The following is a 24,806-nucleotide window of genomic DNA, read 5'->3' on the forward strand; positions in this document are numbered from 1 at the left end:
AGGCACGTTAGCAGGGAGCTGGATCTGAAGTGGAACAGCTGTGACTTTAACAGGTGCCTGTATGATATGTCTGCATTGCATGTGGAGGCTTTCCCTGCTATACCACAAGGTGTGCTGAGTGCTGTGGTTTTTTATTTATTATTTATTTGAAAGTTACACGCGGGAGTGGGGGAAAGTGGTGTGTGTGTGTGTGTGTGAGTGTGACTTCCATCTGCTGATTCACTCCCCTAATGGCCGCAATGGCCAGAGCACAGCTGATCTGAATCTAAGAGCCTAGGGCTTCTTCTGGGTCTCCCAGCGAATCCAAGAGCCTAGGGTGGCTTCTGGGTCTCCCACATGGGTGCAGGGGCCCAAAGATTTGGGCCATCTTCTGCTTTCTCAGGCCACAGCAGAGAGCTGGATCAGAAGCAGAGCAGCTAGGACTCAAACCTGTGCCTATATATGATCTTGGCACTCCAAGCGGTGGTTTTACCCTCTGTGCCATAGTGTGGGCCCCCTGTGGTGATTTTCTGACAGATATTTCAGTGGAGTCACCTGAGAGCAAGGATAGGAAGGGACACTCTGCATGGACTGATGGCAAGGGGATGAATACTCATAGGTTCCACTGAAAGGATATGGCAGGGAAAGTCATCTGTTAGTTTGTTTATTTTCCAAAAGCTGAGTAGAACTAATATTCAGGCTGCACATTCTTCAGAATTCCCAGGTGACCCCTGACTTGATGGTGGAGAGTGAAGCCCTCCCTGGAGTGGCTGGCAGCACTGTTCTCAGCCACCTTCACCATCCCATTCCCAGGCCTCATGGAGTGAGGATCATCTGCTGTTTTATTGCGACCAAAGGCACAGAGAGAGACGGGAAAGCACAGCCAGTCCCAGGTACTGTGGGTGCTGGGTTGTCGGTGAGTGATGAGTGTTGTCTCTTCTGCTTTTCAGGAAGAGTCTGTTCATACTGTGACCGCAGCAGAGGCCCTGCGGTGTCAGCAGCCACATGGGGCAATTGTTCACTCTGCCTGGTAGAAGGTGGGATTCCAAGTAAGGGGCAGGTGAGTAATTATCTCTGAATTGTGTGTTCGTTAAGGTTGCATTATGGGAGGACTGAAACTCATTCCAGTTGTAAGGGGATAGCTTAGATAGGCATCGTTGTCCTCCACAGCTGGGCCTGCCCTGAAGGTTAGAGAGTAGCCCAGGAAGACCATCTGGAAGGTAGCCCTGTGGTAGCTGTTCCTGCTTCCCTCAGAGCAAGACTATGTGGCCATGCTGGGCAGTGGCCATGCTGGTGTTTGGTTGTGTTTTTTTTTTTTTTTTTCCTGCACAAAGGGTGGAGGGAGGACCCTTGGGGCAGGGCTGGTGTTGTTTGCATTGCAACACTGCCATCAAGAGGAAGCAGTTTGTGGATCCCGTCTCCCCTGGCAGCTGTGCGCCTGCGCTGCACTGGCTTGGTGGGGAAATGAAGGTGCAGGCGCATCCCGGCTCTGCTCCTTGGGATCTCTCAGAGCCCTTAGAGGCCCAGGCCAGCTTGGCCCCTGGGTCAAGTAGGCTGTGGAGGCCCCAGACACAGGGCCAGGAAGCCCAGCTCCAGGTACCCTGGAGGCTTTGGCCCAGCCAGGCAGAGGGGGCCTCATGTTGGCCATGTTTGGGTGGAGCTAGCAGAAATCTGCTCAGCCAAGACCTGAGTAAGTCCTGGGTTGCGGCCAGGTTACCATTTGCCCCTTGCTACATCCTCTAGGAATTGTGAGGCATAGAGTTACCTGAGCTCTGTAAGGGAGAGGGTTGGTTAAGTCTTGAATCTGTATCCTAAAATACTGTGGAACTCATCCAGTTTCAAAATCTATGGCAGAGAGGAAGCTAATCTGTTTTCCTTCCTGTGTGTTTGGGGCACTGTAGTTACACTCAGCCTCCCTGTGAACTCCCATAAGGTCCCCAATCCCAGCAGGAGCATAAAACCTGCATCCTGATGTCAAATTTCCTTAGGAGAAGCAGAGGGGTGTCCAAGGGCTGTACTGGGGGAATTGGATCCACTGCAGCGTGGGAGGGGCCTGCAAAGGCAGTGAGCAGGGAGGGATCTCGCCTCTAGTACTTGGACTCTCTGAGGAGAGTGGACGTGAAGTACACAGAAATTGAACAGAAATGGACCCGTAACTCTTACTGGTTCTGCTCTGTTCCCTAAAATCAGGAGTTTTCCACCTGCCGTATCAGGAGGCCATGTGCCCAGCAGGAGCCCTTAGTTCTCAATTGCAGAATGAGGTGGCCCCTGGGGGACTCCTTTCCCTGCCTCCTCACCCTAGCTGTCCTGGATACCCAGGTCCAATGGATATGGAACTCTGCCACCATCCGTTTCCTACTCACTGAAAAGGCCCTTGCTGGGGTAGACCAGGCCACTTACAGGACCCACTGAGTGAGTCTAACCCACCCTTGTAAACAAACCTCCTACCAGGGATGTACAAAGAAGGACCAGACGCTATGTTTAAATCATGAAATTCATGAAGGGGAAGCATACCAGCTGCTAGGGAATAATCAGAAACTTCTCCATCTACTTGTGTCAAGAGCTAGATTGCCCTGGAGAAGCTTCAGTGTCAGGTTGCAAAACATGGCAATAAAGGACTGACCTCCACCATCTATCCAGCCTGACAGGTGGGGCCACTCCTCTGTGGAGGAGTCCAGCTCTGTCACTTTTCAGATCAACTTGTGATATCTGCTCAGGGGCCCAGATCCCCCACTTTCCCATTTCTCTAGCCTTCCACGTGGGATGTAATGGACAGACTGTAGGCCATTCTGCTGGATGGCCCTGCTGCTCCAGAAATGGAACCATCCTTTCTTGCCCATCTCTCTTTCTGCCTTTTGTGGCTCAAAAATGTTATTGGTTGGCAATCAATACAGACACCCAGGAATTAAGGTTTACTTTGTTGGGGTACCTGGGCAGGTGCTGTCTCTTACATTCATATTTGCATAGACATGGACTTTATCGCGTCCTTACTCTCTCTGTGTTACTGTGTATGCTTTGCTTCGTTCCTTTTATTTTCTCCTAAATCATCTTTGGAGTGGGTGCTGTAGATACAGATTCCTCCCCATTACCAGGATATCACGTGTGTGTGTTCCCCTGCCAGCCCTCTAGTGGGAGCTGTGCAGCCCATTGACCCTGGGTGAGGTGGTGTTATTGAGGACAAGTGGATGTCTGTGCTGCAGTACCTACCTCCCCTGCTGACAGGCCCACGTGTGGGACCCTTGTCATCTGAAGCCCAGGGCCTGTCATGATAGAGGAACCGGGTGCTCATGCCCCAACTGTCTTGGAGTGAATTTTTTTTTCCATCTTCCTTGTCATATTCTACTCTGGGATCATCAGAATTCCTACATTTAGCCCCTGATAGTATGGCCCCCGCTGTCTCCGCCGTGACTTGGCATGGCTTGGATCCTCCAGTGTGACTTGAATCCAGATTCATTGATCTGAGACCCAACACCTAGCCCACTGGCTGAAGTAATTTCCTTGTCGCCCCAGGTCATGTCTGCCTTTGGTGTGGCCTTCAGTGTGTTCCTTGCTCTCTCCTGGCCTGAGTGTGGGACACTCATAGACTGCAGACCTTGGGAGAAATCCTGTGAGAGTAGCCAAATACTGAGACCTGTGGTCCTGGAATGGCTGTACGTCCTCGCGTTCTGTTCCTTCACAGTACCTCTGGATGCCTGCCTGTTATAATACTTCTGTACTATAGTACCAGTACCTCTGGGTGCCCACCTGAGACAGTATGTCAAAGTGGCCTATAAATCGGGCAGGATATCTGGCCACCCTGCACTTTCTGGGCAAGTTGGCTGTGCGGTACCCAGTGACAAGGTCTGAGTCAGACTGTTTTGGGTGGGCTTACGCCTGAGCCTGTGAGGCCCTTGCCTGAATACCCAAGGGTCAAAGCCAGGTGTGTTGTTGATGGTGCCACTGCTTAGGCACAGGTGCCCTACCAGGGCTGCAAGTGCCTTGAGGGGATTCCCTTTCTCAATGCTGGTCCTGATTGCAGCCCTGGAGGAATGTATTGAGGCCAGGCTGTGTGGACACTGTGATGGTGTGGTGAGTAAAGTACACAGCGATTGGAGAGAAACAGACGGGGCATGGTGACTAGTTACTGAGTTACTGTGTGGTAACTCATCCTGCTCTCCACAATAAGGCAGAGTGGCCATGCTGGGCAGCGGCCATAATTTCTACCCAATAGAGTTTGTTTTTTTCTTAAAGATTTATTTATTATATATATATTATTAATATTATATATATTATATATTGAAAGGCAGAGTTACAGAAAGGCAGAGAGAGGTCTTCCATCCACTAGCTTACTCCCCAGATGGGTGCAATGGCCAGAGCTGAGCTGAAATGATGTGAAACCAGGAGCCAGGAGCTTTCTCCGGGTCTCCCATACGGGTGCAGGGACCCAAGGACTTGGGCCATCTTCCACTGCTTTCCGAAGCTATAGCAGAGAGCTCGATCTGAAGTGGAGCACCTGGGACTTGATCTGGTGACCACATGGGACACCGGCACTACTTTACCCGCTGTGCCACTACTGGCTCTCCAGTAGAGTTTTTTTGCTGCACGAAGGGCGGAGGGAGAACACATTGGGGGCAGGGCAGGTGGCAACTGCGGTGCAATACCGCCATCAAGAGGAAGTTGTTTGCAGATCCCGCTAGCCCTGGCGGCTGTGCGCCTGCGCAGAACTGCCTTGGCAGGGAAATGAGGGTGCTGGCGAGTCCTGGGGCTATGCCCTGGGAGAGCTCAGAGCCCTTAGAGGCCAGGTCAGCTGGCACCCCAAGTCCTGTGGGCTATGTAGGCCCTGAACGCAGACAGGGCCAGGGGGCTGAGCTCCAGGGTGCATGGCAGCTGTTGCACAGCTGGCCAGAGCTTGGGAGCCTGGTAGCAGCCATGTTTGGGCGGGGCTTGCAGAAATCGGCTCAGCTGAGACCTGAATGGGTCCCTGGCAGGGACAGTTTGCCTCCTGTCCCTTCCGCTACAAGCCACCGGGTCAAAAAACCACAGAGCTCTTATTTGGTAGTCAGCCTCTGGTGGAGGCAGTGCTGCTCCATTTTCCTTCCCGGGTTTCTTACACTCGGCCTCCCTGTGGACTTCCGGGTCGGCCCCAGTCCCAGCAGGAGCATGGATCCAGAGTCCTGACTGCAGCAGCAGTGAGCAGAAGCAGCCGTGTTACAGAGGCCCTGGACGGTGGGGCTTGTGAGCTGATGAGACCCTTGCTGGTGTGGGAGGAGCCAGTATAGGAGGTGCACAGGGATGGGTCTCCCCCTGAGTCCCTGGACTCTCAGGGGCTTGTGAGTCAAGTACACAGCGATTGGAGAGAAACAGATGGGGCACGGTGACTGGTTTTGCTCTACTGCCCTTAGTCAGGATTCTGCCTCTGCTTTCCCAGGAGGCCAAGTGCCCCTCAGAAGCTTAGCTCTAGGTTGTAGAACATGGCAGCACTGAGAACTGCTCTCCCTGCCTCCTCACCCTGGCAGGCCTGGACACCCAGGCCCCTTCCCTGTATGGCCCTGGATCCTTTTGTTTCACAACTCTTAAAGCAACACTCGCTGGGCTGTGTCAGCACCAGCGGGAGGAACCGGATAGCTTCAAACGCACCTGTCAGAAATGTTCCACTGGGAGTCTACACAGAGAGAGTGGAAGCCACAGTTCAAGTGCTTCCATTTGGTTACATTGTTGCACCAGAAATGCCTCCTGCCCAGTCCTTCCCCACCTCTCCCTCCACTCTTTGTGGATGAACACATAAAAGAGTGGCCCCGAATCCACTAGGCCTTAGAGGCAGTGTTTACTTCATTGGAGTCCTGATTTGCTTTAAGCTTCTTTACTCTCCCTGGGGAATGTTCCTGGGTACAAAACAACAAATACACTCGATACATCTTCATTTCCTTTCTTACATCATCTTTTTATAACAAAGGTTTATTTCAAAGTGAGAGCTATGGAGAAGGAAAGAGAGAGTTTCCATCCGATGGTATGCTCCCCAGATGGCCACATTGGCCAGGACTCAGCCAATCCAAAGCCCGTAGTCAGAAGCTTTATCTGGGTCTCCCACGTGGATGCAGAGGCCCAAATGCTCTGGCCAGCTTGTGCTGTTTCCCAGGTACATTAGCCAGGAGCTGGATTGGAAATGAACAGGTTGTGACCTGGCACCCATACAGGATGCTAGCGTCACAAGTGGTTGCTTTGCACACTACATCATGATCTGATTGCATCTTGTTGTACGTTTTATGCCCTAAAATCAGGTTATCCATTTGCCAGGTTTCTGAGCACACTTGGAGATTTTGTAAAGCCCTGGTAAGGTCTTGTCTTCTGGGAATCTTGGGTCCTAACTTCATGTAGGATGAGTTCCAGGATTTCCTCTCTTATTCATTTCCTCTTTTTTTGTCCCTTTGCAGCCTATCCCAGGGAGGGGCCAGGGGAGACTTCCCAGGTCAGCATCTCATCAAGCTCAAGGAAGCCGGAGTTGGCCTGGGTAAGAAGCTGAACTTTTGGGAGCAGCACGAATCGACAGTGTCCACATCTGGTGGGAGGAAGGGGAGGATGATGCCTTGGCTCAGCTGCATGGAGTGTCCCAGGTTGTGGCTCCATTTGTCGAGGAGTCCAGAATGACTCCACACATGTAGGTCACCTAGTTCAGGACCATTAGTTTCCTTTACCTTCCAGAGCATGTGACTGTGCACACACACACACACACACACACACCCTATTCAGCCCTACCCCTTCACCAATTGACTCCAATTACATGTGCAGAATTTCTCACCTCTGAAATTACTGTCACGTGTGCTTGTGAATACTATTTCCATTCCTTTTATGTGCCTGAGGGATCCACCTTGGATACAGATAGTTTGTAATTAACGTGCCAGCCAAGTATGTATTTTCCTTGGAAAACCTCTGGGAGTCCTAGACAGTTGACCCTGGGTCAGGTACAAATAGTGTGGGTGTCTTTGGTGTGGCCCCGGCTTCCCTCCTGACTGGCCTCAGTGTGGGACCCTCATGTCTGCAGAGCAAGGGGGAGTCTGGTGAGAACAGACAGGCACTGAGGCCTGTGGTCCTACGATACCTATTACTCCTCATCTTGGCACCTTCCCCATCCTTACCTGCCTGCCTGAGATTTCCTGTCATGCTGTCTGTCAATAACACTGTTAGGATATGGCAGCCACGGACCTCATGGTCAAGGTGGCCTTGCAGAGTGCAGCTAAAACGTCCAATTTGACCTGTCACAGGTGGTCTGGGTCTCAGCCTTTGGGCACCTTGTCTGGATTTCCTAAGGGCAGACCTGGCTTCTAGGGCCAATGGTGCACAATGGGAATGTGTAATGCATTTCTGGGTGTAGCAGTGGGCAACTTTATCAAGCAGAGCCTCATCCAGCCCATGAGAAGGGTGTAGAGGCCAGGGTGCACAGGTGTGGAGACTTTGCAGCACCTAGTGCTGTGTGGTACCTGTTCCTGCCACCTGCAGAGCTAGCCAGAGCAGCCATACTGGGCAGCAGCCCTTCTTGTTCTCCATTAGACAGCACTGAGTGTTATTTCTTGCATAAAGGGTAGAGAGAAGACCCACAGGGGCAGGGCCAGCATCTCACCTAGGATAAGGATCTGTAGCAACCTTAAGAGAGGGTATTGAACATTGTGGGGGCAGCAGTAATGGACAGGGGCCTTGTACAGTGAGTTGAAAGAATTTAGCAGATTATTCTAGCTGTTTTCCCAGGCACATTAACAAGAAGCTGGATCAGAATTGGAGCAGCCTGAGCTTGATCAGGTGCAAATATGAGATTCTGGTATTGCAGGCAGTGACTTTACCTGCTATGCTGCCTGCCCCATGCTACGATTTTCTGATACATGTTCATGTCGAGTCACTGAGAACATAGACAAGGAGGGACACACTGCAGGGATAGATGACAAGGGGATGGGTACTCATGAGTTGTGCTGAAGGGACACATGGCAAGAGAAGTCTGTCCTGTGCCTTCACAGGGCATCTTGACAAGAGAGAAATCTCTTTTACTAGCCCCCGACTTAGCCTTGCACAGTTCCCAAAGCTGAGTATGTTTATGTCAAGCTGCACATTCTTCAGAATTCCCAGGTGACCCCTGACTTGATGGTGGAGAGTGAGGCCCTCCCTGGAGTGGCTGGGAGCACTGTCCCCAGCCACCTTCTCCCATCCCATTCCCAGGCCTCATGGAGTGAGGAACATCTGCTGTTTTATTGCAAGCAGAGGGGCAGAGAGACAGGGAAGCACAGCCAGTCCCAGGTACTGTGGGTGCTGCGTTGTGGGTGAGTGATGAGTGTTGTCTCTCCTGCTTTTCAGGAAGAGTCTCTTCATGCCGTGACAGCAGCAGAGGTCCTGCGGTGTCAGCAGCCCCTCAGGAAGGAGACAGTGCTGAGGTAGGTGGGTTCCTGGCATGGGGGAGAAGTGAGGTATTCCCCGCAAGAGCAGGGCTCTCTCTCTCTTACTCAAGGGAAATGCAGGGTGCTCAGGCCTTTGACTTCCTGTGGTTGAATGTGGGCCCCCTTCCTACACATGACTGTTACTTCTGTGATCTCCTGATGGGTCTTGGTCGCAGATCAATATCTCAAGACCCTCAGGCTACTTGGGATTTATGACCCCAGGTCATGTCTGTCTTTGGTGTGTTCCTTGCTCCTTCCTTGCCTGAGTGTGGGACCCTCGTTGTCTGCAGACCTTGGGAGAATGCTGTGAGAGGAGGCAGGTCCTGAGGCCTGTGGTCCTGGGATGGCTGTGACTCCTCACTCCCTGTTCCTTCCCAGTCCCTCGGGGTTCCTGAGACATCATGTTAAAGTGGCCTGTAGTGACTCAGAATATCTAACTGTCCTGCACCTCCTGAGTAAGCTGACTGTGCAGAACCCGGTGAAAAGATCCCTCTTGGACGAATGTTGGATCAGTTGGGTTCTGAGCCTGTGAGTCCCTGGACTATGGAAGGATACAGGGAATTCCAGTTCTAAAAGGCAGCTCATGTAGATACAGGCATCCTCCACATCAAGGGTTACCCAGAAGGTGAGGCAAGTACTCCTAGTGCCTAGAGTAGCCCAGGAAGGCCATCTAGAATGCTGCTCTGGGATGAGGACAGTGCAGTACCCTGTGCTATTTGTTAGTTGTACCTGCTCAGCGCAGAGCCAGCTGCCTCTGCCATGCTGGTCACCAGCCATTCTGTTGCTCCATTGTCAGCACTGGGCGTTTTTTGCTGCGGGAAGGGCGGAGGGAGGACCCGTGGGGGCAGGGCAAGTTGCATTTGCAGTGCAATACTGCCATCAAGAGGAAATCCTTTGCGCGTCCTGACAGCCCTTTGGGTTGAGTGTTTAGGTGGTACTGGCTTGGCAGGGAAACGAGGGTGCACACGGGTCCCAGGGACATGCTCTGGGAGGGCTCAGCGCAGTTGGAGGCTCTGGCCAGTTCGGCCCCCTTGTGGTTTGGGATGTGGAGGCCCAGACACAGGCAAGGACTGGATGCCGAGCTGAGGGTGCGTGGCAGCTGTGGCTGAGCTAAGCAGTGCTCCAGATCCTGCTGGCGGCCATGTTTGGGCGGGGCTAGCAGAAGTCTGCTCACCAAGACTGAAGTGGGCTCAGGCCACCATTTGCTTTCTGGGCAATCCCCTGGGAGGCAGGGACGATGATGGGGTTAGGTGAACTAGGACTCTGAAAGGACTCCTTCAGCCGTAACTCCGACTCCTAAAAGACCACAGAGCTTACCCAGTTTCAGAATCTGCTGTGGCAGAGAAGAATAATAGATATGAGAATAAGAATAGGTATAAGATACAGAATAAGAAGATAATCTGATTTCATTCCTTTTGTTCTGCGTCACAGAAGTTATGTTCATCCTCCCTGATAACTCCCATGAGGATCCCATTCCCAGCAGGAGCATGGAGCAAGAATATTGACACTAGCGGTCCTTAGCAGAAGCAGCTGGGTTGACAGGGGTGATTCTACTGGAATGATACCACTTACATAATGGGAGGAGCCTGCTGTAGCTCTTCCTACTCTTCTCAGAGCCAGGGAGAGTGGCCATGTTCTGTATAGCGCGCTGGGCTTTTTTCGCTGTGCAAAGGGCGGAGGGAGGACCAGCTAGGGCAGGGCAGGTGGCATTCACAGTACAATACCGCCATCAAGAGGAAGTTGTTTGCAGATCCTGCTAGTCTTGGAGGCTGTGCGCCTGCGCGGGACTGGCTTGGTAGGGAAATGATGGTGCAGACAGGTTCTGGGACGGAGCCTTGAAAGTACTTAGAACCCTTGGAGACGCGGGTTAGCTTGGAACCCTGCATTGTGTGGTCTTTGGAGGCCCCACAAACAGGCAGGGCCAGGGAGCTGAGCTCCAGCATCTGTGTGGACTGTGCCTCAAAAAACCAGAGCTTGGGAGCCTGGTGTCGGCCATGTCTGTGGCACTAGTGGAAGCTTCTTCCCTGGAGCCCTGAGCGGAAACTGGGTGTTTTCCTCTCTAGTCTGGTCTTAGGACTAAATGAGGGAGTCTCACTCTCTAGGCTGAGTTTTCTGGAAGGTTCCCTGTGGCTTAGCAGCTTCCTGATGAAGGTCCACAGGGACTTGTGGAGGGAAAGAGATTTCGGTGGGCACTAATGACAGCTGGTTATTTTCTTTCCTCCGACCCTGAGAGCTGTTCGGCTCAGCCTGCCTACTGCATACCATGAGAACCCCAGTCCCCACAGCAGCAGGTACCCAGTCCAGAGGGGAATGGTCCACAGCAGCACTAACAGGAGTACTGGGCACCCTCCCTAATTGAATGGGAACGGATTCTTGGTGAAGAAGCCTTAAAAGGCAGTGACCAGGAATTGGCTTTGCTCTTGAGACTCAGCGTTTCATGAAGGGGTACGAGGGTATAGCACGCAAACTACTAGAGAGTAGCCAGGAACTTGTCCACCCACTTGGAGAAGCTTGTTTCAGGTTGCAAAACATCAGCCACTTAGGACTGGCCTCCTGCCTCTGCAGCCTGGCAGGCTGGGCTGCTCCTTGTGGAGGATTTCAGCTCATCATGCCTGTTCAGGAGCCCCATCCTGCTTTTCCTTACTTGAGGAACCTTCCACGTGGGATGTGGATGGACTGGACGCAATTCTGAAACAGCTTCTGTTGGGTGATGCTGCTCCTCTAGAAATAGAATCATCCTCTCTTCTCTGTTTCTCCCTCCACCTTTTAGGGCCAAAAAAAAATCTTGGTTCCTGCCAAACACAGATAGCCAGAAATTAAGGTTTACCGGGTTGGGTTACCTGGGCAAGTGCTGTTGCTTACTTGAAGGCTTTCTCTGTAGACTGTCAATGTCAGTGGGAAGACATGAAACATAACTTTTGTATCTGTGGGTGTATCGTCTCCTTGAGAGGTACTGGTCAGAATATCATCTTCACCACTCCAGGTTTTCTGTGCAAACTTGTGGTGTTTATACTCAATCTCCCTAGGTCCTGTCTCCTTCGCTAGGATACTGCTTTTATGAGCACAGTAAGTCAAAGCTTCACATGGAATGAGCCAGAATTTCCCTCTTGTTCTTGCCTCAGTTCCTCCCTCCTCTCTTCATGACCCCAACCCAGAGAGCGCCCAGAGATAGCTACTCTAGCCAGAATTTTGATCCTCTTAAGGACTCAGGAGCAGCCCTAGCAGGAGTGGGCATTGTGGGGACATCAGGAAAAGGAGGGGGGTCCAAGTCCACCCAGTGCACAGTGAGGGTGATGCTGTGGATTGCCAACAAGGAGATAGGTCCCCCACACTGCATTTCTAAGGTTGCCAACCAGGGTTCAAATGAATGAGCCCTGACTCCAGAAGGCAGCAGATCTTGGTTGGGGCCTGTGACTTTGTAACTGTTTCTAGAAGCTCTATGTGAAAGTGAGGTTGTACTCTCTGCTCGCCTCCCCACATGTTCTTTTATTCATTCATTTCATTCATTCATTCACTCATTCATACTTGCACACATATATTGACTTTCTCGCATAGTTACTCTCTCTCTGTGTTAGGGTATATGCTGTGCCCCGTTCCTTTTATTTTCTTCTGTATCCACCATGGAGACCCTACTGTTGACATTCCTCCTGTTACTGAGTTATCATATGGAGTATTTTCTCTTCCAGTCCTCTAGAATGTGTTGTGCAGCCATTCACCCTGTTTCAGGTGCTAGAAGGGCAGGTGGATGTCTGTGCCACAGCACCTGCCTCCCCTCCTGACTGGCCCAAGTGTAGGACCCTTGTCATCTGAAGCCCAGGGGCTGTCATGTAGGAGCCAGGTGCTCAGGCTGACTGTCTTGGGTCACGGATTCTTCTTTGGCCCCTATTCATGTAACTGATCTCATGCCTGTGCATCTTTCCTATTGGTGTCTAAGTTTTAGAGACCTGGTGGATGAGCTTACCTTCCAGCACCAAATGAGAATGCCCAAGTCGGCGCTTCTCAGGTAGGAGGTAGCTAGTTTGGAATCCACCTGTGCACCCAAGCAGGGTGTTTCCGGCATTGTCATCCATATCCCCTGGGAAAGATAACAGCGGTGTTTGCATGTGTTGAAGGACATTCCTTTGAGCTTCTTGGGGAGAATTGCTGGATCTCTGGGCAAACACCTAACCTAATCCTACGTTAAGGGCTACCAGCACCCTTTGCTGACCACAGACAGGGTGGACTTGGACAATTTCATGGCTGGGTCTGCAGCCCAGAGTTGTGAAATTGGTGATGACTCTGTGTTCCTTTGGACTGCGTCTATGCTGCTGTATGGCTGCACCCAGGGACTATAGGCATACCATCTGGGCCGCTTGTTAACCCACATGTTTTCCCATCAGAGGAAGCCAACTAGCAACACAAGGCTGCATTCAGAACATTGACCATTTTTGCTGACCACAAGTGCTTGTGGAAAAACAGACCCGGGACCCCTCACTTTGGAGTATGATGTCCAACTTGATGTAATGATCCTCAGTGGGATCCTTGGCATCCTTCGCCGCTATGTAGGAAGGCGGCTGAGAATGTGTTGTTGGGACCTGTGTCACAGACCTCTGTTAATCAGAGTGAGGGGAAGTCAAACTAGAATGCACATAGCTCGGCTTCCTTATCTTGTTCTCTGGGATCATCAGCATTCCTCCATTCAGCTCCTGACAGTATGGCTCTGCTGTCTCCCCCTGACTTGGCGTGGCTTGGATCCTCTGGTGTGAATTGAGAACAGATTCACGGACCTGAGTCCCAGCAGCTGGCCTGGTGGCTGAACTTCCTTGTCATCCCACTCAGATAATGTGCTTCCTCTTCAGGATGGCTTTGTTGCTCCAGAAGTGCAGCCCCCCTCCCCACATTTTTTTGCATGAAAATACAAAAGAATGCCCACAAATGCAGTTGGCCTTTCAAGCAGTGTTTGCTGTATTCACCTTTTCCTTGATCATCTTGCAATGTTCTTGCGTAGAAAACATCAGAAGACCAAGATATTTCACTTATCTTTATATATCATCTTTTTATGCATTTTAGGCCATGTGCTTACTAGGTTTCTGGGCACACTGGGGGAATTTATAAAAACCTGGAAAGTCTGGTCTTCTGAGATTGAGTTGTGTTTTGCAGAGAACTTGGTTCCAATTTCATGAAGGATGTGTTCCAGGATTTCCTCTGTTCTTATTTTCTCATTTCCCCTCTTTTGTCCCTTTTCAGCTCATCGCAGAGAGAAGACAGATGACTTCCCAAGCCAGCGTCTCTTCCAGGTCAAGGACATGATAGCAGGCCTGGATGGGAAGTTGGACATTGTGGGAGCAGCACGAAGTGCACATCAGGTGGGAGGACAGAGGATGAAGCCCAGCCCCACCCCCGTGGTCCTAGGTGGTCACTGTCTTTAGAGTGCCCCAGGCTGGGCTGCATGGTGTGGAGGAGGTGAGAGTGGCTGCACACATGGAGGACACCTTGTCCAGGACCTTGGTGTGCTTTACCTTCCAGGTAGCTCCAGTGCAGGTGTGGCTGTGCCCCCATTCAGTCCTGTGCCTACACTGATTCATTCCACCTGCACACGCAGACACGTTGTCACCTCTGAAGTTAATTGATCAAGAGTACATCTGTGTGCTACTCCCCTTCCTTTTATGCCCCCACATCTGCCTCAGACATCACCCGTGAATGAAGGGCTGTGGTCCTGGGATGCCTATTGCTCCTCATCTCTGCTCCTTCGCATTGCCTCTCGGTCCCTGTCCTTACCTGCTTGCCTGAGACTTCCTGTCACACCATCTGTCCATAACACAGAACGTGTGGCCGCCATGGACCTCATGGTCAGGCTGGCCTTGCAGAGTGCAGTGACAGGTCTGATTTGGCCTTTCCCAGGTGGTCTGGGTCCCAGGCTTTGAGCACCTTGTCTGGATTTCCTGAGGGCAGACCTTGCCTCTAGTGGCAGTGGTGCAGCTTGGTAGGTGTAGGTGTAATCCATTTCTGGTGTGGCAATCCATAGCCTTAGCAAGAGGAGCCTTTTCCAGCCCTAGAGAAGGATATAGCGGCCAGGTTGCTCAGGCATGTTTACCTTGTAGCACCCAGTGTTGTGCAGTATCTGAGCTTGCTCCCTGCAGAGCCAGCCAGAGAGCCATGCTGGACAGTGGCCATTATGATGCTCTACTGGAGAATGCTGAATGTTTTTTGTTGCTCAAAGGGTGGAGGGAGGACTCACGGAGGCAGGGCATGTGGCATTTGCGGTGCAATACTGCCATCAAGGGGAAGTTGTTCGTGGATCTTCCGGCTGTGCACCTGCGTGGGGCTATCTTGGCAGGGAAGTGAGGTTGTAGGTGGGTCCTGAGGGCCCTGTCTGGGAGGGCTCAAAACCCTTGGAGACCCATGCCAGCTTGCTCCCAGGGTCCGATCCTGTGGGTTGTTTAGGCCCTGGACATAGGTATGGCAGGGGCCAGAGCTCCAAGCTCCAAGCTCCCAGCAAGACGGAACTCAGGAGCCTGGTAGCGGCCATGTTTGGGCGGGGCTATGGGAAACATGTGCAGGCAAGACTTAAGTTTGCCCAGGCCTCCATTTGCTTCCTGAGCAGTCCACTGGGATGCGTGAGGCCATTAGGTTTTGTGAACTAGGACCCAGAAAAGATCCCTTCAGCCTTGGCTCTAACTCCTAAAACACCACAGACCTTTTTCCAGTTTCAAAATCTGCTGTGGCAGAGAAGGAAGCAAATCCCGTTGTCTTTCCTCTGTTCCTGGTTCACAGAAGTTACACTCAGCCCTCCTGTGAACTCGCATGAGGTCCCTGGTGCCAGAAGGCACATAGAACCAGAGTCCTGAAGCCAGTGGTTCTTAGCAGATGCAGCTGGGTTGACAGGGGACCCCCTAGGGGGGATGGGATCCACTGCAGTGTGGGAGGAGCCTGCAGAGGCAGTGAACAGGGAGGGATCTCATCCCTCTGAATACTGGAGTTTGTTTGATAGGCATGTGCATAAAGTACACTGAAATTGCTCAGAAATGGACCTGTAGCTCTTCCTGGTTTGGGTTTGTTCCGATAAAATTGGGTTTCTGTGTCTGCTTTATTAGGAGGCCAAATGCACACCAGAAACTTCAATTCTAAATTGCAGTGTATGTTGGCCACTGAGGAGTGCCCTGCACTGCCACCCCCCGCCCCCCTTGGCTGTCCTGGAGACCAGTGTAATCAATTTGAACTCTGTTTGCATTGGTTTCAATCCAACTGAGGAGGTACCTCCCAAAGTGGCCACGGCCAGCCTCAGGACCGCAAGTGCCTCCAAGTCACCTATCAACATTCATCTAGGGGCTGCTCAGACAGAGTGCAGGCCACACTTCAAATGCTACCGCTTGATGGTTGTGTTGCTCCAGATACGTATGCTGCCTGCCCTGTCCTCCTCCTCCTCTGCCTCCACCTTTTGTGCATGAAAATACAGCAGAATGGCCCCAGATGCACTTGGCCTTACAGTGTTTTCTGTACCAGGATCCTGAGGGAAGTGATTTTCCCTTTTCCTTGCTCTCCTTGCAGTGTTTATGTGTACAGAACAACTAAAGAACAAGTTGTATCTGTGCTTTCTTCATATGTTGGCTTTCGTGTGCATTTTAGGCTCTGCAATCAGGTCATCTACTCACCAAGTTTCTTAGAACACTAGGGAAAATTATGGATCTCGTCCTCTGACAATGATTTGTGCTTTCCAGAGAGCATGGTTCCAACTTCATGAAGGATGCGTTCAGAATTTCCTCTCTTTGGTCACTTGGCAGCCATCCCAGAGAGGGGACGGGGAGACCACCCAAGTCACCATCTCTTCCAGCTGAAGGACACAGCAGCAGGTGTGGGTAGGAAGCAGGGTATTGTGGAGGCAGCAGGAAGTGACAGGGCCCACATCAGGTGAGGGTGAAACCGGAGGCTGACCCCCTAAAAGTCCCATCTGGGTCACCATGATACAGAATATAGGATGCTATTTACATTACCCTGTGCTTATTAATAAATTCCTAATATTAATAAGCCTGTGTGGGTTCTTGCCTAATATTCAGAGAAGAATTCTAAATACCGGCATAAATGAATGAGGCAGCATGATACATTTTAAGCTTTTATTCACTGGGCGAAATGCACAGGAGAGTGAGGGCTCTATCGAAAAGAGAGAAGGAAATCTGGATTCTTACCAAGTACCAGGAGCCAGCCATGTGGAGGAACATGTAGGCCCGGAAACATGGGGCAGGTGGGCCAAAGGCCACGCACCCTGGAGGTACAGGGCAGCACCGGCCCACAATGGCAAAAGGCCAAAAAAAGGGCTGGGCCCACCGTGTTAATTAGCCTGATTGGCCAGTGGGCACACAGGTATGATCAAGTAGGGGCATGAAGTCACACAGGGGCGTGGTAAAGGAGTGCTCTTCCAGCTCACAAACCTAATCACTTTTATCCTAAATGCCTGCCTACAAAAAGGGACCAGAAGGAGACATGCAAGGATGATGTATTGGTTCACTTCTCCAGGCTGCCCTGGACCTCCTGGGCAAGGTGGCATTGCAGGGCTTAGTAACAATGTCCTAAATCCTACTGTTCTGGGGTGGGCTTAGTTCTGCTCCTGTGGGGCCTTTGCCTGGATCCCAGAGGGCTGAAACCAAGTGTGGTTTGGGAGGTGTAGGTGTAATTCATTTTTGCATGTAGCATTGGGCAGCGTTACCAAGCAGATCTTTATCCAATCCAGGAGAAGGGTGTAGATGCTAGGATGCACAGGCAAGGTGACCTTGCAGCACCCAGTGCTGTTCGGTATCTGCTCCTGGCAGAGCCAGCCAGAGCAGCCATGCTGGCAACACCCATTCTGGTACTCCTTTGGACAACACTGAGTGTTTTTTCTTGTGCGAAGGGCGGAGGGAGGACCTGTGGGGGCAGAGCAAGTGGCAATTGCGGTGCAATACCGCCATCAAGAGGAGGTCGTTTGCAGATTCCGCCCGACCTGACAGTTGTGCGCCTGCGCACGACTGGCTTGAAAGGGAAATGAGGGTACAGATGGGTCCCCGGGGCCGTACCCCAAGAGGGCTCAGAGCCCTTGGAGGCCTGGGCCAGCTCAGCCCCCTGCGTCTTGTGGACTGTCGAGGCCTTGGATGCAGGCAGGGCCAGGGAGCCATGCTCCAGGGTGAGTGGCGGCTAAGGTCCAGCCGGGCAGAGCTCCGCAATCTGGTGGCGGCCATGTCTGGGCGGGGCTAGCGGACGTCCGCTCAGGGAAGACCCCAGTGTGTCCAGGGCAGTGGCCAGGCGACATTTGCTTCTTGCTCTGTGGGATTAGGTAGCTTGGACCACCGAAGGACTCCTTAAGCCTTGACTGCATCCTAAAGACAACAGAGCTCTTCTAGTTTCAGTCTGCTGTGGCAGAGCTGGAAGCCAAGCCGTTTTCGTTCCTCTGTTCCTGTGTCACGGAAGTTACACTCAGCCTCCCTGTGACCTCCTGTGAGGTCCCCAGTCCCAGCAGCAACACAGAACCAGAGTCCTGACGCAAGAGCTCCTTAGCAGAATCAGCTGGGTTTACACTGGTCCTATTAGGCGAATGGGATCCATTACAGTGTGGGAGGAGCCAGCAGATGCATGGAACAGAAATGGATCATCCCCTCTGAGTGTCTGTACTTTGAGTGGAATGGGTATAAAGTAAACTGAAATTGCTCAGATATGGACCTGTAACTCTTACTGGCTTTTGTTTATTCCAATAAAATCAGGCCTTGTGGGTCTGCTTTATTAGAAGGTCAAATATCCACCAGAAACTTGAATTGTAAATTGCAGTGTATGTTGGCCACTGAGGAGTGCCCTCCACCACCACCTCCCCTTGGATGTCCTTTAGACTAGCTTGTGTAGGTACTGGGATGCTGCGGCACCTAAAGCTGTGCAGCAGCTCCTCCTGTTCCTTTCAGAGCCAGAGTGGCCAGGCTGGGCACAGCCATGCTGGGTACCTCCTTGACAGCACTGGGCATTTTTTGCTGCCAGAAGGGTGGATGGAAGACACGCAGGGGCTGGGCCGGTGGCATTTGCAAATGTGATCAAAACGATGTCATTTCTAGATCTTGCCAGCCCTTCTGACTGCTCCTGTGTGGTACTGGCTTGGCAGGAAAGTGCAGACAGGTCCCAGGACCGCGTCCTCAGTGGGCTCAGAACCTGTAGAGGCCCGGGCCAGCTGGGCCCACTGTGTCATGTGGGCTCTGGAGGCCCCAGACTCAGGCAGGGCCAGGGAGCTGAGCTCCAGGGTGCATGGTGATTGTGGCTTGAAAAACCAGAGCTCGGGAGCCTGGTGTTGGCCATGCCTGGGTGGTCCTAGTGGAAGCCTCTGCCATGGAGTCTTGAGCGGGAGCTGTGGGTATTTTCTTCTCTCCCTTTGTCTTAAGAGTAAAGTGAGCTCCCTGGGCTGAATTTTCTGGAAGGTTCTTTGTGACTTAGCAGCTATCTGGTGAAGGTCTACAGGGCCTCGTGCAGGAAAGAGGGGTCAGCACCAATAACAACTGGCTCATTTTCTTTTCTCTGACCCTCGTAGTCTATCTTTTCAGCCTGCCTACCACATCCCATGAGGACCCCAGTTCCTGCAGCAGGTACACAGTCCAAAGAGGAATGGCCTGCAGCAGTACTAACAGGTGTACTGGGCACCCTCCATAACTGAAAAGGATGTATTTATTGTGCTGATGAATGAAGCCTTAAAAGGCAGTGACCAGGAATTTTCTTTGCTCTTGAGGTGCAGAATTTCATGAAGGGGATCCAGGGTAAAGCGCACAAACTGCCAGAGAATAATTAGGAACTTCGTGTGTCAAGAGACAGGTTGTCCTAGAGAAGCTTCAGTTTCAGGTTGCAAAACGTGGCAGCTGCCAAGAACTGGCCTCCACTGCCTCTGCAGCCTGGCAGGCTGGGCCACTCCTTGGTGGAGGAGCTCAGCTCTGTCACTTTTTCAGAGCAACTGATGGTACCAGCTTGGGTTGATCTCAGTTTTCCTCACACATGGGATATGATGGACCGTCCAGACGCTATTCTGAAACAGCTTCCGCTGGATGGCACTGTTGCTCTACAGATGGAACCATCCTGTCTTCCCCATCTCTCCTTCCACCTTTTGTGGCTGAAAAAAATCTTGATTGGCCCCAAGTACAGACACCCAAGAATTAAGGTTTCCTTTCTCTGAAGAATGTAACTGTCACTGGCAGGTTGAAGCTGTCTGGTGCAAGTAGTTTGGCTGTCTTTGTTGTGACACCTGGCTCCCTCCTGACTGGCCTCAGTTTGGGAGCATCATGTCTGCAGAGCAGGAGAGAGCCTTGTGAGAACAGACAGGCACTGAGGCCTGTGGTCCTGCGATGCCTGTAACTCCTCATCTTTGCTTCTTTCCTTACCTGCATGCCTGAGACTTCCTGTCACACCGTCTGTGTGGCCACCATGGACCTCATGGTCAGGCTGGCCTTGCAGAGGGCATTGACAGGTCTGATTTGACCTTTCCCAGGTGGTCTGGGTCCCAGGCTTTGGGCACCTTGTCTGGATTTCCTGAGGGCAGACCTTGTCTCTAGTGGCAGTGGTGCAGCTTGGTAGGTGTAGGTGTAATCCATTTCTGGTGTGGCAATCCACAGCCTTAGCAAGCAGAGCCTCATGCAGCCCAGGAGAAGGGTGTAGAGGCCATAGTACACATTTTTTTTAAAAGCATTTATTTTATTTATTTGAAAGAAAGCGTTAGAAAGGTAGAGACAGAGAGAGAGGTCTTCAATCCGCTGGTTCACTCCCCAGATGGCTGCAATGGCTGGAGCTGCGCCCACCCCAAGCCAGGAACAACTTCTGGGTCTTTCACATGGGTGCAGGGGCCCAAGGACTTGGGCCATCTTCTCCTGTTTTCCCAGGCCATAGCAGAAAGCTGGATTGGAAGAGGAGCAGCCGGGACTTGAACCGGCGCCCATATGGGATGCCGGCACTGCAGGCCAGGACTTTTACCCACTGTGACATAGCGCCGGCTCCACAGTACACATTTATAGTGACCTTGGAGCACCCGGTGCTGTGCAGGGAAAATGCAGGGATTTCAGGCCTTTGCCTGTGGTTGAGTGTGAGCCCTTTTCCTACATATGCCTGTTCCTCCCCAGATCTCCTGATGGATCTTTGTCACAGATCAATATCACAAGACCCTCCTGGAAACTATTTGGGATTTGGGGACACAGTGTTGCTAGAATAGTGAGATGATGCTCAGGCAATATACTGGCTTCTGTTCTCTCAGTCTCTTCTTAATGTTCATCTCTCCATGACCCTCAGTCTCTGTCTTGACCCACCCGGAAAAAGGATTCTTTTATGAGGTGGCACTCCCTCCCTGGGCAAACCCTAGCTTCTCCCTGACTCTCACAATTTGTTTGTATTTTCTCTTGCATTTCTTGTCTGCTGATGAGCATAACCTACTGAGCCTTTCTCTGTTGAGATTGTTCCCATTAACACATGACTCATCCATACATTTCCATTGCAAGCCCCTGGTGAGAATTGTTGAGCAGTTGTTCCTCAGTCAAGAACTAGGCAGGTGGGTTGCTGTGGCATCTGTAGCAGTCCTGAGTAGGAGAGTGCTCCAGGTTATGGATCCATGGTCAGGAGGAGCGAAGGGTAGCTTCACACATGGAGGTGACCGTGTCCAGGACCAATGCGTTCTCATTACCTTCCGGTAGCTCCTAAAGCAAGTGCGGCTGTGCCCTCCATTCTGCTCCCACCTGCTTCACTGATTCATTCCTACCTCAAGTGCAGAGACCTCCTCTCTCAGTGTGCATTTGTGTGCTGTTCCCCTGCCTTTTACACCCCCCTAACAAAAGTCAGTGAGATCCATTGTGGATGGAGCTCCCTCCTAATTAACATTCTAGCGCCAGGATGTGTTTCCCTCTGCCAGTATCTGAGATTTTGAGAACTGATCCTGTGTCACGTGTCTGTGTGTCTCTGCTGAGGTCCTTACTCCTGCCTGGCATGAGTGTGGGATGCTCATAGTTGCTGACCTTGGGAAAAGCCTATGAGAGTAGCCAGGTACGCTGTCCTGTGGTCCTGGGGTCGCTGTGTCTGCTCACTCTCTGCTCCTTCCCAGTATCTCTGGGTTCCTGATATTACGGGAGAGAAATTATTGTTCTTTGTCTCACATGGGAGAATTTCCAAGAGGACAGCAGAGAGATTTACAAAGATTTATTAGAAGCAAAGGCCTCTAGCCAGAGCGGCATGGAAGGAGGCTTCTAAGAGAGGAGAAAAACCCCAAGAACTCTATAGGGCTGGGGTTTTTAAGTACCATCTTGGGGATCGAACTGTCAGTCTACATGGTGGGGATAAACTCAACAAAAGACCTGATTTGCAGTTCTCCATCCTGTCTGGCCTGCTCTGGATCACACAAAAGACCATCCAGAAGGGTAGGATAAGGTAAGTTGTTTTCACTATAGGCTGTGTGAACTCAGGAAGAGCTCCCTCCTGTTCTCATGGTAAATTTGGAAATTCTGTAGGAAGGAGGCAGCCTGTTTGTTTTTAGGAAAGGAAGTAAATATTTTATACCCCAAATTCCACTGGGGACCACCCTGACTACCTATTAACCCATGGGATTCCTCACGTGGAGACATGTCAAAGTGTCCCGTAGTGACTCAGCCAGCATGTCCGGCTGCCCTGCACCTCACACATAAGCTGGCCTTGCAGAACTAGTGAAAAGGTCCCAGTGTGACTGATCACTAAGGAGGTGGATGATGGGAGGAGTGAAGTGACCTCCAGTTCTCAGTGGGCAGCTTGGATGAGCATGGGGTCCTCCACATCTGGGTGTGCCTTGAATGTCTTACAAGAATGGTCCCCAGGAGCAGCGTGCTGAGGCCAGGCTGTGCGGGCACCTGCAGTGTTACTGGTCACGGAGGGGAGGGCGGTTGCTGGAGCAAGTCTCGTGGGTTCTTTTCCTTAGCTCAGTATAGAAATAAAAAGCCGGGAAACAATTTGCAAAGAAGCAGAAACTTTTATTTGATTGGCAAGTGACAGAGAAAGCGTCTGGTCCGAGAGGAGATCAGGCAGATTGCTCGAGTGGGACACTGGCTTTGAGGAAGTGTCCCCGGTTTTTAAGGCATCACTGTTTTTTTCATTGGGTCATTCTGTGGGGGCGCCCATTGAACAGGGGGTTTCACATAGGTATGTTGACTGGCTTGGGGCTCAAGGAGATGGGGGGTCTCCTGAAGACTGTCTTCTTAGGGTCTCAGGCCCCCCCCCCCCAGTCCTCTGCTAGCTCTGGGTGTATGATTGCAACTAACTTGAAGGAATAGTTTAAAACTGCAAGGTCACACAGATAGCCAAGGTCTCTAGGAGCCAGTCCAACTCTCCCCAGGTGCTCAGCCCCTTCCCCTGCCAGCTGTGGGTGAAAGATTGCCCCCACCCTGAAGGTGTGGTTTAAAGCTGCAAGGTCACACATGCAGCACAAGAAACTTAGTGGGGGAGATTCTGGTGAGCCTGGAGACGGGCTTTCCAGCCTTAGCTGGCAGCCTGCTTGTACAGTACATTCTCTCTGTGTCTGAAGGGGCCCACAGACTCCCAGCCTCACTGTCAGCCTCAAGCAGGGTATAGCACTCAAGGCTGTGTGGTAGCTCCTGCACCCCTCAGAGCCAGGCAGAGCAGCCAGTCAGCGCTGGGTGTTTTTTTGCTGCGTGAGGGGCGGAGGGAAGACACACGGGGAGCAGGGCAGGTGGCATTTGTGGTGCAACACTGCCATCAAGAGGAAGTCATTTCCAGATCTCGACAGCCATTCCGGCTGTGCGCATGCGCTGGACTGGCCTGACAGGGAAGTGAGGGTGCTCGCAGGGCCGCGGTGGTGCCTGGGTGGGCTCAGAGCCTTCAGAGGCCTGTGCCAGCTAGGCCCCTCACCATGCATGGGCTTTGTAGGCCCTCAAACAGGCAAAGACAGAGGGCCGAACTCCAGGGTGCATGGCAGCTGCCACTGCCAGGCAGAGCTTGGGATACTGGTGGCGGCCATGTCTGGGTGGGGCTTACTGAAGCCTGCTCATCTAAAAGTTAAGTGGTCCGAGGCTTCCATTTGTTCGCTGGACAATTTCTCCCTCCCTCTCTCCTTTTTTTTTTTTTTTTTTTAAAGGAAGAGGGTTTATTGGGGGAAAGCCGACAGACCAGAGGAAAGGGGTGAAGAAGGAAAAAGAGGGAGAAGGAGAGGGTAAGAGATCCAGAGAGAGATGAAGAGACAAGAGATCAGGAGACAGGAGATGGAGAGAAAAAGAGCCACATGTTAAGGAACAGGTCCTATTAAAACTTTGCTGGGGGGCAGGCAGGGAAGTAGGAGCAGCGAATTCCATTAGGATGGGGGTGGAGCTGACACCGGTGGTTGGGCCATGTGGCCACCTGGCTTCCAGCAGTGGCGGCAGGGGTTAGAGCCTAGGATGGTGTCAGTGTATAGATCACACCATAGATAAGACTGCGCCATTTTACTAACATTCTCCCCTTTTGTTTTTTATCAAGCAGGAGTTGTATGGAATTACATTAGTCCCAGTAGTCCAGGAGGGGTAGAGGGACGATGATCTGTCTTTAGAGCTACTTCCTGCTGACATGGGGCGACATCTTAAGCTGCTGTCTCCTGGGTTGTGAGTCAAGTATATCCCTGTAGCCGTATTTGGTTAACCACCAGGTTGCTGAAGGCCTTGGTTTATAAACACTTAAACAGACATAGCAGTATAAAAGACAGGGTGAGAATAGCAACCAGTGAGCCTAAGAGTGGCATTAACCAGGTATTGGGAGGATTTCATAGAGGACAGGAAATGAGGGGGGTCTCTGGACCCTTGTGAGGACTGTTTGATGGACGTGGTTTAAAGCTGATCCACTGGGCAGTCTCTTGGGATGTCAGGCAGTAGGACTCTGGGAGGATTCCTTCAGCTTGACTCCACTTCCTGAAGACCACAGAGCTCTTCCAGTTTCAAAGTAGGCTGTGGCAGAGAAGGAAGTTAAACCATTTTTCTTCCTATGTTCCTGGGGCACAGAACTCAGCCTCTCTGAACTCCCATGTGGTCCCCAGTCCCAGCAGGAGCATAGAACCAGAGTCCCGATGCCAGTGCTCCTTAGTGTAGTAGCTGGGTGCACAGGAGCCCTACTAGGGGAGTGGGATCCCCTGCAGCGTGGGAAGAGCCATCAGAGGCAGTGAACAGGGATGGAGCTCACCATCTGAGTACCCGGACTTTCTTTGAGGATAGTGGGCATAATGTACACAGAATTTGCTCAGATGTGGACCTTATAGCTCTTACTCGTTTTGGTTTATTGTGATAAATTTGGGACGTTTGTGTCTGCTTTATTAGGAGGCCAGGTACCCACCAGAAGCTTTAATTCTAAATTACAGTGTATATATGGGCCACTGAGGAGTGCCCACCACAACCACTTCCTCTTGGCCTGAGTGTGGGACCTTGATTGTCTGCAGATCTTGGGAGAACCTGTGACAGGAGGCAGGTGCTGGGATGG

General features: G+C 51.7%; 1 protein-coding gene and 1 long non-coding RNA gene across 36 annotated transcripts in view; both read left to right on the forward strand.

Annotated features, from left to right (window-relative positions):
* The first annotated feature begins 929 nt into the window (after positions 1-929).
* LOC103351904 (uncharacterized) overlaps positions 930-24,806 on the forward strand; it is a 262,291-nt gene continuing 238,414 nt past the window's right edge. For 32 of the 35 annotated variants that reach the window (XM_070066604.1, XM_070066590.1, XM_070066581.1 and 29 more), the window contains exons 1-4: positions 930-1,039; positions 6,390-6,466; positions 8,296-8,372; positions 13,602-13,720. In XM_070066604.1, the coding sequence (XP_069922705.1) occupies positions 13,661-13,720 (60 nt within the window). In that variant the 5' untranslated portion in view covers positions 930-1,039; positions 6,390-6,466; positions 8,296-8,372; positions 13,602-13,660. Of the gene's footprint in view, positions 1,040-6,385; positions 6,467-8,295; positions 8,373-13,601; positions 13,721-24,806 lie in introns of those variants that run through there. The other 3 variants (XM_070066603.1, XM_070066610.1, XM_070066615.1) reach the window with 2 other exon arrangements.
* On the forward strand, positions 13,728-24,377 carry LOC138847524 (uncharacterized). Its single transcript, XR_011385378.1, has 2 exons — positions 13,728-18,943; positions 18,977-24,377. It is a non-coding gene; the product is annotated as an uncharacterized lncRNA (long non-coding RNA).

The sequence above is a fragment of the Oryctolagus cuniculus genome, chromosome X, assembly GCF_964237555.1.
Source record: "Oryctolagus cuniculus chromosome X, mOryCun1.1, whole genome shotgun sequence".
NCBI lineage: Eukaryota > Metazoa > Chordata > Mammalia > Lagomorpha > Leporidae > Oryctolagus > Oryctolagus cuniculus.